Here is a 12,252-nt window from a genome sequence, read left to right as displayed (position 1 = left end):
ATCTACAGCAAAAATGGATTCAGCATGCTGCCCTAGGAGAAGAATCAAACAAGGAACAGCAGAATCGAGTCTGTTTTCCTCTCGTAATGGCACTGGCTGATTGTGGCAGTGATGTGATGGATCCAGGCTGGCTGAGTTGGGCTCAGGGAGTGCATGGCCAAGAGCACCAGGGAGGTTGGATGGGGCGTTGATCTTTCTCTTCTAGAAGCGCTGTCCTTCTCCTTTGGCTCCAGTCCCTCAAGTCCAGCCCTTGGAATTGGCTGCTTAAAACAGGGAGCAGTAGAGATGCAGCATTTGCAGCCTGCTTATCTGGAGGCAGTAAAGTCAGGCCTCATCTCTAATACCTCACATTTAGCTTTCCTGGCATTCAGGCTGTGTACAGTGGGAGATGGGAAACCTATTGACAGCAGATAGCAAAATAAATATAAAACAAAATTTCAGTCATGTTTTCATCTGTTAGTTAGCTGATAGTGGTTTTTAAATGGATATTAATACAATTAATGATGTTTCTTGAAATAACTGTTACATTACTGTTACATATTACTTTACTCTCAGTCTGTCATATGCTTAGAAATGATTAAAAAAACATTCTCACTGCAAAACAAACAAACAGCTGTAGTGATTGCAAGGATTTTATCTGTTTTTGTTTGTGAAGGGAAATGACAGTGAAAGTGACAAAACAAAATGTTCTATGACGTGCATAATGTAAACAGGGCGTCATTTTTCACTTGCTTTAATGCTTTTTCCCGTTCCTTTGAAAGTGTGTAACTATATCAGAGGGGGATTTCTAATCAGAGCTTTCTCTTCCAACAAGTCAGAGGAAATAATCTGTATTTTTGTGCGTTTTAATCTTCTTTTGACCTCCAAAAATAGATGTCTGAATACCAGGACTTATGATTTCTTCTATTGTAGCCGCTGAGTGACTGGTGTTGGGAAATTCATCTTTGGTACACCACCACTGTAATCAGTCTTACCAGGGATGAGCAGGACATAGAACATCTTTATTTGAAATTGGGTTTTATTTTTGCCCTCCCTGATCCATTTATATATTGTCCTTACGAAAGCAGAGGTAGCGTGGTTGAGTTCTGTTGGCCAGAGGTTGGAATATCACAAGTCAGGAAATCTGAGGTGATTAAATACAACAGCTTATAGTTTCCTGAGAAGTTAGTGGTCAGTCTAATGACACACTGGAACAGGCTGCCCAAGGAGGCTGTGGATCCCCATCCCTGGAGGCATTCAAGGCCAGGCTGGATGTGGCTCTGGGCAGCCTGGTCTGCTGGTTGGCAGCTCTGCACATAGCAGGGGGGTTGAAATATGATCGTTGTGGTCCTTTTCAACCTGGGCTATTCTATGATTCTGTGATTTTAATGATTAAGCAGAGACATAGAGAAATCAAACTGTTCACTGAAATGACTGAGGCTGGTAGTGAGTGCTAAAGCAAAAGGTGGAAGTCCAAGGGAAGCTGTGTTCAGTAGACTGAGGCAGTCTATGTTCATGGGTTTTGGGCTCACCTGTTGAAAACAGTGCAGAAGGAGATATTGAAAATTAAATTTCCAGTGGTAACGACAGTGTCCTTAACGTTTTAAGTGCCTAGTAGACCTAGTAGGTAAGTAGGAGTAGGGGCTAATAGATATAATTTTTCACTTTATTTTTGATATGACATTATTAATAATTAATATTCAGGCGTTTGCTATATGTTTATAAACCTTTTTGTGAAAGCATTAGTATCATAAGGCTGTGGTTTCATGGTCACTTGGGGCTGACACAATCACCACTTTTAAATGAGCAGCTCTCTTGTCTGGTTTGGGCTCAGGGGATGGGAAGCCTGATTTGTGCGCTGACAGTGCTCAGGAAAATGCAGCTGAAGAGAAATAGGAAACACCTAGTAAATAGGAAATAGTAAATTTCCTAGTAAATAGGGAATTTCCTAGTCATAGGAAGTAGGAAACACCTAGTAAACTCACAAATGTCTGAACATAAGTTTCTCAGTTTGCTTTTAATATCTGCTGGATAACAAGATGGCAGACTTATTTTTTTTTTTTCCCCTTTTCAGTATCTGGAAGGCTAAGAAATGTGCACCTGCTGTAGGGGGCCTGCTTTGCAGGGGATTAGAACTCGTTCTCTAGAAGTCCCTTCCAGTCCCTATAATTCTGTAATTCTATGAAATATATCTCCTCATCGGGGTATTCCAGGACAGCAGATTTCCTTTGTTCTGGCCTCTGCCTGTTAGATTTTTCCTTTAGATTTTAAAGGTCTGAGAGTTATTGTTTGAAAAATACTGGTGTGATTTTTATAGTGTAACAGGAGAACAGAGTTGGTACAAATCCTGTTTTTTCTAATATGAGGAGAAAGAGAAAATTGCATGGCACATAATAATGAATTTAGTATGCTATTATGTTTTGCTTTCATTGTAATATCATCTGTTTGGTGCTTTTTGCAGCTTTATTTCAGAAGCACGCTGGCTTTTCTAGTAGCTGGAGTGGAGTGGGTTTGGTTAAGCTGTTGCTGCCTTAAAATGAAGCAGGGCTTTTGGGTAGTAAGACAGTTGGTTGTGACCTGCAGTTTGGATGGCAGCAGATGCCCTGTTACAGTTTTAGGTTTTATCCTGTAGAGATGGCAACAGAGCAGCCTTCCTGCTGGGCTGGCAATGCTTAAGTGGTTAATCTAGTTAATTTTCAGGCTTAGAAAAACAATGAGAAGATTGAGCACCACGGAAAACGTTGCGGTCGTGTATGGATGTTCTCTGGTTGTTTGAGTACCGAGGAAAACTAAAGAAAATCCTTCTAAAAAGGATTTATTAAAAAACAAAAGCCTATGAACAGGAATAAATCTGTTTTGGTAATTGTGTATAGAGGTCATTTGTTCTTGAGATGATACTCCTGATGCAGTCAGTGGGTGCAGTAAGGAGATGCTAATGCTTCATTTTCCAGAAGTAAGTGCAGAGATGAGAGAGTGTATGAAGTAGCAGAGCTGCTCATCTTGATAGCAGCATGTCCCCAGGGCTAATATATCTTTAGTCACTTAGGTTAGCTGGGGAATGTTTGTTTTCAAGAAGTTTGTGGAGATTTGAGACTGCAGATCTTTCTGTTAAGTTTAGGTGTGTTGTAGCATGATTGTCTTGGCTCAGGATAGCTTTATTTGTAAATAGAAATCTGTCTCGTATGAAGAAAAAGTCAATTACCAACTTTAATAACCTTTCAAAAGGCATTTCAAAGTGTCTCCATGTAAATACATTAAATAAACAATTTCTGCTCATGTAAATACTTGTGAAGGGAAACTGTATAAAAGTACAGGTATGAGAAGGAAATAACATTTTATTAAAATCAGTTCAAATGCATTTTTTGAACTTTCAGGGAGCTTACTACTCTATCTGGATGCCTTACTGTTCCAGATCTCCTATTTTATGCAGCTATGCTGAACTGAACAGTTGTTACCCAACACTACCAATTTATGTGTTACTTGTAAGATACAGAAAACTGTAAACTGTATAAAATCCACTCTATTTCAGCTTGCTGATTTATCCAAATTTCTACATGCGTTCGGTTTTTAAAGAAAAATGTAATGTTGCTACCTGAGTGATTTGTCAGTGCAGTATTTTAATGTAAATTCAACGTTAAGGGTTGAAGTGTTTCCATTCATCAAAATAATTAAGCAAACAGGGAATGCTATGTGACAAAGAACTTCATACTGATGCCATCTACTTCTGTGCTGAGGAGCCCTGGCAAAGTATTAAATTCCATTCTTTATGTTTTGCATCAAAAAGGGACCTGTTGATGAAATATACATAAATGACCTCTGAAGCTGGGACTTGAGCTGAAGAATCAGTGAAGTATCAGCAGATTCTAGGCACTATTATTAACTGTTTAGTTAGTATTTAGCTTACAGAAGATACTTGACTGCAATTTGGTGTCAGTTACAAAAATGAAGAAATTTGAGTAGTCATCTACCAGATTTGGGTAGATTTACAGCATGTATAGAGTACTACTCACTTATATTTCATTTTTTTTTTAAATGATCTTTTAGCTGTGCTGATTTTGGTGTCCTAACAATACATTTCTTTTTTAGGAAATAAAGCCTCAAAGCCATTATAACCATGGATACAGTGAATCTCTTGGACGAAAAAGCCACATTGATGATTACAGCACTTGGGACATTGTCAAAGCCACACAGTAAGCTTATTTTTGAGCTTTAGATTTGTCTTTCTGTGTTAGTTGAATAGTATTTTTTAACGTGAAGGCAGTTTAAGGCTGACTGTATTTGTGTATATAGTAATGCAAGATCTTGTAAATGAGCTGTATTGTTTTAGATCTGTAAGCACTGTGTGAAGCATTGGCGTTAACTGTAAATACAGGTGGTTGCTGGGAGGATTGTTGGAAAAGAAAGCAATTTTTTCATGTTTGTGCTGGAGTTTATTTTCTCTAACTGACGATTAAAAGGTAGGTGGGCAACATGTTGATAAGCAGACATGAGGACTTCCTTCATTTCTTGGCATCATTTGTAGGTTCAAATATGTTACGTACAGGTGAATTCTGTTTCTTATTTGGCAGTTTCAACGCTGCTATGAAACTGAGTTATTGTTAAGAGAAAGGACTGTAAGAATAAATGGAGAGAAAATCTAACGTACAATTATTTTCTTAGTGCAGATTATACAGATTTGTCTTCTGTAAAGTCCTGTAGTAGTTCTCATTTGCAAGACATTCTGAAGAATTGTCATTGAGCTACCTTTCAACTTTCCATTATTTACTGTTCAGAAACTAGCAACATCACTTCCATCTATCTTCTTCAGTTAGCTGAAAACATGATAGTTTTACAAAAAGAAGTCTTACATTATTTTGAATGCCTGCATGATTATGTATATTGCCAAACTATTTGCCTCTTACGTATATTTTTATATACATTTCCATTTATTTCCTAAAAATTATTTTTAATTAGTACATTTGCAGCTTATTTCCTGACTTATGCCACATTTAGGTGTAGGAGATGTGTGCTTTCCTTCACTTTATGAATGGATGGGAATTTTTAACTTCCTGATATAGACACTGAACCTACAATTGTAACTCTAAAGATTTAAATAGTAATACTAACCTATAATCCTATTAGCAGGGGATTCCTTGAAATGAAACCATTGGTATAACATGAAACAAGGTGCTTCTTAAAGACATTGGACTGTGACAGCAGAAGTGATGATTTTGCAAGTTACTTTCTTCTGTTCTTCTGAGCTCATTATATGCTTGAAAACCCGAAACACATTTGTTATTATCCATTAAATTTAGGTTGATCTGTGCTTACAGCTAATGGATTTTAATTCTTTTCTGGTCTCTTCTAACATACAACTGATAGGCCTGTTAATTGTTATCCTCCTTCACAGTACTGGTGTGATGAGGTTGGTGAGATGTCTGTATATGCAGACTGGGGGATGAAGCACTGGTGAGCCACTCTCACCAAGTAGAACGTGAGTCAGCAGTGAGCCCAGGCAGCCAGGAATACCAGCCATGACCTGGGATGCATCAAGCACAGCATCACCAGCAGACCAACAGAAGTGACTGTCCTGTTCTTCACTGCACGGTGTGTGCTCATCTTGAGTACTGTGTGCAGTTTTGGGAGACTGAGAAAACCTCCAAAGGAGGGATGCAAAGATGAAGAGTTTAGAGGGGAAGATGTATCAAGGGCAGCTGAAGTTCCTTGGTTTGTATAGCCCTGAGTAGAGGAGACTGGAGGAAGAACTCATTGCAGCCTATAGCTTTTCAGAAGGGGAACAGAGGGGCAGCACTGATCTACTCTCTCTGGTGGTGGTGATGGGACCTGAGGGGGTGGCATGGAGCTGCTTCTGGGGAGGGTCAGGTTGGGTGTTACTTAAAGGTTCTCACTAGAGGGTAGTCAGGTACTAGAACAGGCAGCCCAGGGCGGTGGTCATGGTGCTGAGCTTGCCAGAGTTCAAGAAGCATCTGGACAATGAATTCAGTCGTAGTCTGATTTTTTTTCAGGTGGTCTTGTGTTGTACCAGGAGTTGGACTTGATGATCCTTATGGGTCACCTCCAATTCAGTGTATTCTACTATTCTATGTTCTCTTACCTGCAAGAGAGGACTCTGTTTGCCATCATAGCTCAGGGATAGGTGGCTGTCAGCATGGGTATATGATCAAGTTATGTTAGTAGTATTCCATGGAAACAATCGGACTAGAGGGAAACCTCACCTCTACTTTGTTTTCACTGGGTTAAGTTTTTACAGCAGTTTGAAAGCCCTGTTACATAAAATGTGGGAAACACTGAAGTTTAAGGCAGAAAATAAGCTTACCAAGTATTGTAAGGCTTGGAATAAAATAATATATAATAAATAAATGCTACATAAAATAAATGCTACTACATTAACTCAGTGATAACTTATCAGCAACAACAAAGTCTTTAGAAATACGATGTCCGCATTAGTATCGAAAGTGAAGTTTCACTTGATGAGCAGCTATTGGGAAGAGGTGCAGCACTGATATTAAAATGAACAGTGTAGTAACTTTAGTAGAAATATAACCTCTCTCACTTGAATGAAAATAGATGACCTTATCTTCTAGCGCTTGTCCTCAAAACTCATTGTTCATTTTGATTAAAGTAAGTGGTTTAGTTTACTTTTCAGTTCATTGCTAATGTAAGTTAGATGCCACAAAAAGCTTTGCTAAAAAGTAAAAATACAAAAGAATGCTTATCTGCCTTCTAGACCTTCTCTAAATCAGTAAGTTCAAGGAAAAGGTAGCAAAACAGAATAGGATTTATTTTCATTCTTCTAAGTTCTGGTGGTGGTTTGTTGGCTTTTTTGTGTTTTTTTTTCTTTGTTTTCATTTCAATGTTTTCCATTGAATGCATATCATTCAATGTAAGTTGGCAGCACATTTTTTTTTTTTTTTTTTTTTTTTCCCTTTCAGAACATTTTCAACCTCCCCTGGAAGAATGTTATGGTTTTCATAGCATGATAACATTGAATGATAGCTGGGGTGCTTACTGTTAGTGGAAGAAATTCAATTGGTCTCAGGACTGATGGGATAGCTAATTATAATACGGTTGCATGTCTTACTCTTTCTTTTTAAAACAAAATAAAAACCCACAATGCTTCAAAAGACAAATATGTCATCCGAAATATTTGACGTTTAAAGTAAGACCGTTGAAACTGTAGGCTTCTTGACAGATGGAAGGTGTGTTTCAGTGTAGAGTAGAACTGTTGGCTCTCAAGTTTGTGATAATCCATGGAGAAAGCAGTCACAACTTCTGAGTAGCTAGTCAGTTATTTAGCTTATTGTCAGTCGTTGTTGTTCATGCTGTTTTTCATGTACTGCACTATTAAAAGTTTCTGCTGTGAAGTCAGCTGTTTGTTATTGTACAAAATTGAAATGAGAAACAGCTCCTTAAACTACAAAGTTGATTAAAAAAATGAATGAAAATGTTTTAGTTTCTCTGTATTCTATATATGCTGTTTGTAAAATTTGACTTTAAAATGTTGACTTTCTTGACTCTTAACTACAGAGAAATAAAAGTTAGTAAAATGATGCATTCAGCAGGTGAAAATGAAAGCTTGCAAACTCTACATGCTTTTCCAGAAGAATTTTTATTCTTTGCCGTTCATCTCCTGCTGGAATGTTCATCTGCTTTATCCTAATTTGTAGTTTGGACACCTATTCAGTTAATGTGCTTGTGCACTGAACTACACAATCTGATAACCTCTTAGGATCATCAAAGTTTGGTATAGGAAAGAACAGTTCAGTCAATATTCTCATTGCAAAGAGGACTGTGTTTCTCCTGTTACATTCCTCCTCAGATCTTGCCTAGAAGTGGATCTATTGATTTACCAGCAGAATACTTTCCTTGTTTTGCAGAAACTTCTGCTGAGGTAAAAATGATAGTAGTTGGTTTTTACACACATCAGTAAGAAGGGGCATTTTTCACTGGAATGTTATAACATGTCCGAAGACATCTAGTTAGAGTTAATAGACAAGATACTGGTACTTTTTCCATCTCTTATGTTAAGCACCTGCATCATTCAAGACTGGAGTTAACTTTGAATGTGACTTAGAAGAGGTACCATGTTAATGTAGTGACTTCAAGTTGATTGCTGACTGTTTAAAATTGGTCAAGCCATGAAGCTACGGAAAGGTAGGTATTGTTCACAGATCGAGACGTATATGGTGGGTTATGACTAGAACCACCTCTGAGACAATTTAATCCAGCTATGCTGGAAGTGTGTTAAATAATATTCTGAACATTAGTGTTAAACATTAACGATATACAGAACTACTTTCCTGGGTTCTGCAAGATTGATTCCTTGTGCCCTAAGTATGATTTTCCTATTGCAAGATTAACTTTCTCTTAGTTTTAGTTTTAGTGTGGTGCAGTGCTTGCAGAATCTGTGCTGAAGCTTCCTGGGGAAAAAAGAAAGTTGGATATATTTAAGAACATTCATAGTATACTTAAGAAAGAAAAAAAAAATCCTCCAGAATAGTGGGAATTGGTGAGAGCTGGCCAATGTTACAAATACCACTGTTGTTTTCAACCGTTCAGAGGACAGGATGGGCAGACTTTGACAGAGGCATGCATGCGCTTTACCTGCTTGTTGTTTTAGCCTGTGGATTTTTTTTTATGTGTATATACCCATACCATTTTCAGCAATATAATCAAAGCTCAAGTGGAAGGGTGTGAATTTCCTGTTCTGTAAACCAATTACCAATATAACTACAACTGCCTACCCGCTCTGAGACTTCGGAATGCATGCAACAACTGAATTTCTCATTTCTCAACATCATTGTTCGTGGTTCATTAAGCAGCTCTTGAGTTTGCTAAGGAGCAGCTTTGCTGTTAAAAACAAAGCTGCCTTTCTGTTTCACATATTCCTATATTGTTTGTGTGTTAATAACTGCCATCATTCATGGAATGAGACTTGAAAAGATTTAGGGGAAAAAATAATCGTTTTGTTACTAATTGCATTTCCAGCTAAAATAGCTTTGATTGAATTTGCAAAGATAGCAAGATGAGGGAGTAAACTCTTGGCTTGCCATAGTGATGTGTTCTCTGAAAAGAGATTCCTTGCTAGTATTGTGTACTTTGTGTTGATCTTATGGCAAAGCTGGCAGTGTCTGTTTCTAAAACTGTGCTTGCCGACAAAAATGGATTCCATATTTAAAATGGAAAGGGATTCTACAATACTATTTTTGAAATGAGTTTCTAATTGAATTTAGATATCTTTGACTTATGAAAAATGAGATATTACATTAGTTACTGCTGACATTAGACTGTAATAACGAAATGAGTTTATGCAATGTTATTCTTGCTCTAGAAGAGCTAGTCAGGTTTTTCCCAAGAACAAGACGAGCTTAGTAATATACCTTCATAATTACACTCCATTGATATTTACAAATATCATCCTCTAGAATTCACCCAAGCGCAGAATTTGTTATATTGATGTACAACCTCTTATGAGATTTGAATTTTTTTCCTCCTTCCTCTTTCTTGAAAGGAATTGCCAGAACAGGTTGTTCAGAGAGATTGGGGATGCCCCATCGCTGGGAGTATTTAAGGCCAGGTTGGGTGGGGCCATGGGCAACCTGGTCTGGTTGTTGATGTAATGGCTGGCAACCCCACCTGTGAAAGGGAGGTTGGGACTTTATGATCCTTGAGATCCTTTCCAACTCGAGCCATTCTATACTCCTTTACAGCTACATTAGGAGTGTGGTGAGTATAATGTGCATTTTGTAATCTAACAGTGTGTCATGAACTTTTGCAGAAGATAGTGCCAAGTCAACTGCAGCAAACTGATGAAAGAAGACTAGCTGTTATGTAAAAGAGGGGTGCTGTGCTTCTAGGGCAGAGCTCAAGAAGCCAGAACTGCATCAAATTCACTGTTTTCTTGTGGAGAGCATGCTTTTTCATGGAACAGGAATGAATTGCTGTAAATTGATCTTTTCTGCCTGGTGATTTTTGTATGTTTAGAACCTTATGACCTCTTGTGACAATAAACTATAGAGTTACTAAATCACACCTCACATTAAATCTTTTATAATCAGTTACAACCTCTGAACGTTGTAAAATGTCAGTGTGAGATAAGCAGCTCTGGGAAATTCCTAAAGCATGTTGAAGACTATTTCCTGTTACAAATACTTAGTGAGCTAACCAGGAAAGGTGCCTTCCTACATCTGCTGTTTGAGAATAGAGAAGGCCTTATGGGAGATACGAAGGTAGTTGGCTGTCTTGGCCACACTGATCGTGAAATAGTTGAGCTCAAAGTTTTTGATGTAATGAGAAAGGAAATCAGTTGAGTTGCCACCCATTTTCAGAGAGCAAGCTTGAAACTGGTTGAGGAATTAGCTGTCAGTGTGCCTTGGGAATCACGCCCAATGGGTTTGCAGGTCTCTTAGAGGATTGCATTTCAAGAACCATCTTTTAAAAGCCCAGCGGTTTGCAATCCCACTCTGCCACAAATGAAGCAAGTGGGGTAAAAGACTGGTTTGACTGAATGGGGAACTCTTAGAACAAGGGCAGCAGAAGAAAATATAAATCTGGAAGCAAGGTCTTGCTTCACAGGGGCAGTACAGTGCTGCAGTTTACCTCTTCTGGGAGAAAACAAAAAAAGCCAGAGCTCAACTTGTCAGTATAATGTCAGACAGTGAAAAAAAGCAAGGTCTGAGGAAAACATTGGACTGATACTTGATGGTCACCTAGGAAGTAAGGATGAGTAAAAGGCAGAGGCATTTAATGCATTTTTTTTTTTTTTTTTTTTTAGGTTTTTTTTTTTTTACTTCAGTGTTTAACATTAATGACTTGGGCTGCCTGGTCCTCTGTGCTGGAAGACCACGGGAAAGAAACAACTTTTCAGCTGCAAGGGACCATCAGTTGAATGTTCATGGGATCTGATGAGATTCACCCCGTAGTATTGACGGAGTTAGTGATGTTTTGTAGCTGGATCCATCTCAGTGATTTACTGCAGCCCTTTGTAGGCTGCGGAGGTTCCCACTGACTGGAAGTGTTCCCTTCCAACTGCCCTATTCAATTCTATGTACTGCCCTTACGACCAGAATTAGCTATCTTGCTTTCAGAAGCTCTGCTATCACCCCTCTTGCTGTTTTTTCACTAATCTTCATTTTTGGCTGATTTGCCTGTGGTTACCGTAAACCTTTTTCAGTGGTGCTTTTGACTGCATGAACATCCAGGAATTGTGTCTTAACCCATTTGAGCAATCACATTTTTGATCTAGACTTGAACTTCAAAGATTGGCCAGACTAAGAACCTTCTTGATTTTCTTGGCAGGTGTCTTTACACCTGCCTGAGTATGTGTTCTAACTGATTGCATACTTCTGAGTCTTCATAAACCACGCTGTCCTTCCGTGCACCTCCTTCTCCCCCCACCTGATTGAAAACAAAGATTTATTGTCCAAATTATTCGTGGCATAGCTGCTTTTCTGCTAGGTCTGAGGAATCAAGCTGTATCTGGTTGCAATTAGTATGTGTGGCAGGCAGTGATCTTTGTCCTGTTCCTTGGCAAAGCTTTCGAAAGATTAGAGAAATGACAGTAGTATCTTGTTTTTTATGATTTCCAGTGTAACTTTCCCTGAGAAGTTGAGAACAGCATACTTTAGTAGGTTCTGTCTAGTACTTCTTTTTAATACTTCTTTTTTAATACTGTCCAGCTATGGGCTTGGAAAGTGTTACTGACTTTGACTTGAGTCAATTGAAATGTCACTGTGGCATTATGGTCTGGGTTGAAGATCCATTCAACTGTATTAAAGAAAAAGTAAGAATGGTAATTACCCTAAGAAAAAAAGTCTAAACAATAGTTAAACTGGCTGACTTTAGTAGAGCAAAGAGGCCTTCTGTTGTCTAAGTATGTGTCATCACTAAAAAGGAAAACGTAGAAGCAGCGTAAGGAAAATGTACTTAAATTCCATCTTTGAGAGGATGTTAAACTTCTGCTCCAGCAGAAGTCAGATATTGCATGGACAGAAAGGTTTGGACTTGATTCCAGGTTTTGCTTTTGACTTGGGAAATCCCTGTGGGTTGTACAAACATTCCAGTGTAGTCTCTACAAGCCTTACTACATTGCTTTTATTGCCACTAAGAACAGGACAAATATTTAATATTAGAGTTAGGTGCTCTTTGTTTGTTATCTAAGAAGACAAAATGGTAAATGTCTGAAATATGTTTGTTATGTTTATAGCTGATCTGATGATCTTGTTATCTGCTGTACTGATTTTTTTTTTTAAGATATTTTCATACTGGTTGGTC

General features: G+C 38.2%; 1 protein-coding gene across 2 annotated transcripts in view; it reads left to right on the top strand.

Moving 5' to 3' along the window:
• ZDHHC17 (zDHHC palmitoyltransferase 17) overlaps positions 1 to 12,252 on the top strand; it is a gene marked incomplete at both ends in the record, with an annotated part of 63,636 nt that overhangs the window by 12,883 nt on the left and 38,501 nt on the right. For both annotated transcript variants that reach the window (XM_079538423.1, XM_079538422.1), the window contains one exon: positions 4,066 to 4,169. In XM_079538423.1, coding sequence (XP_079394549.1) covers positions 4,066 to 4,169 — 104 coding nt within the window. The remainder of the gene's footprint in view (positions 1 to 4,065; positions 4,170 to 12,252) is intronic.

This window comes from Tetrao urogallus, assembly GCF_951394365.1.
Source record: "Tetrao urogallus genome assembly, chromosome: 1".
In the NCBI taxonomy this organism is placed as follows: domain Eukaryota; kingdom Metazoa; phylum Chordata; class Aves; order Galliformes; family Phasianidae; genus Tetrao; species Tetrao urogallus.
This window is presented reverse-complemented; position numbering and strand designations above follow the sequence as displayed.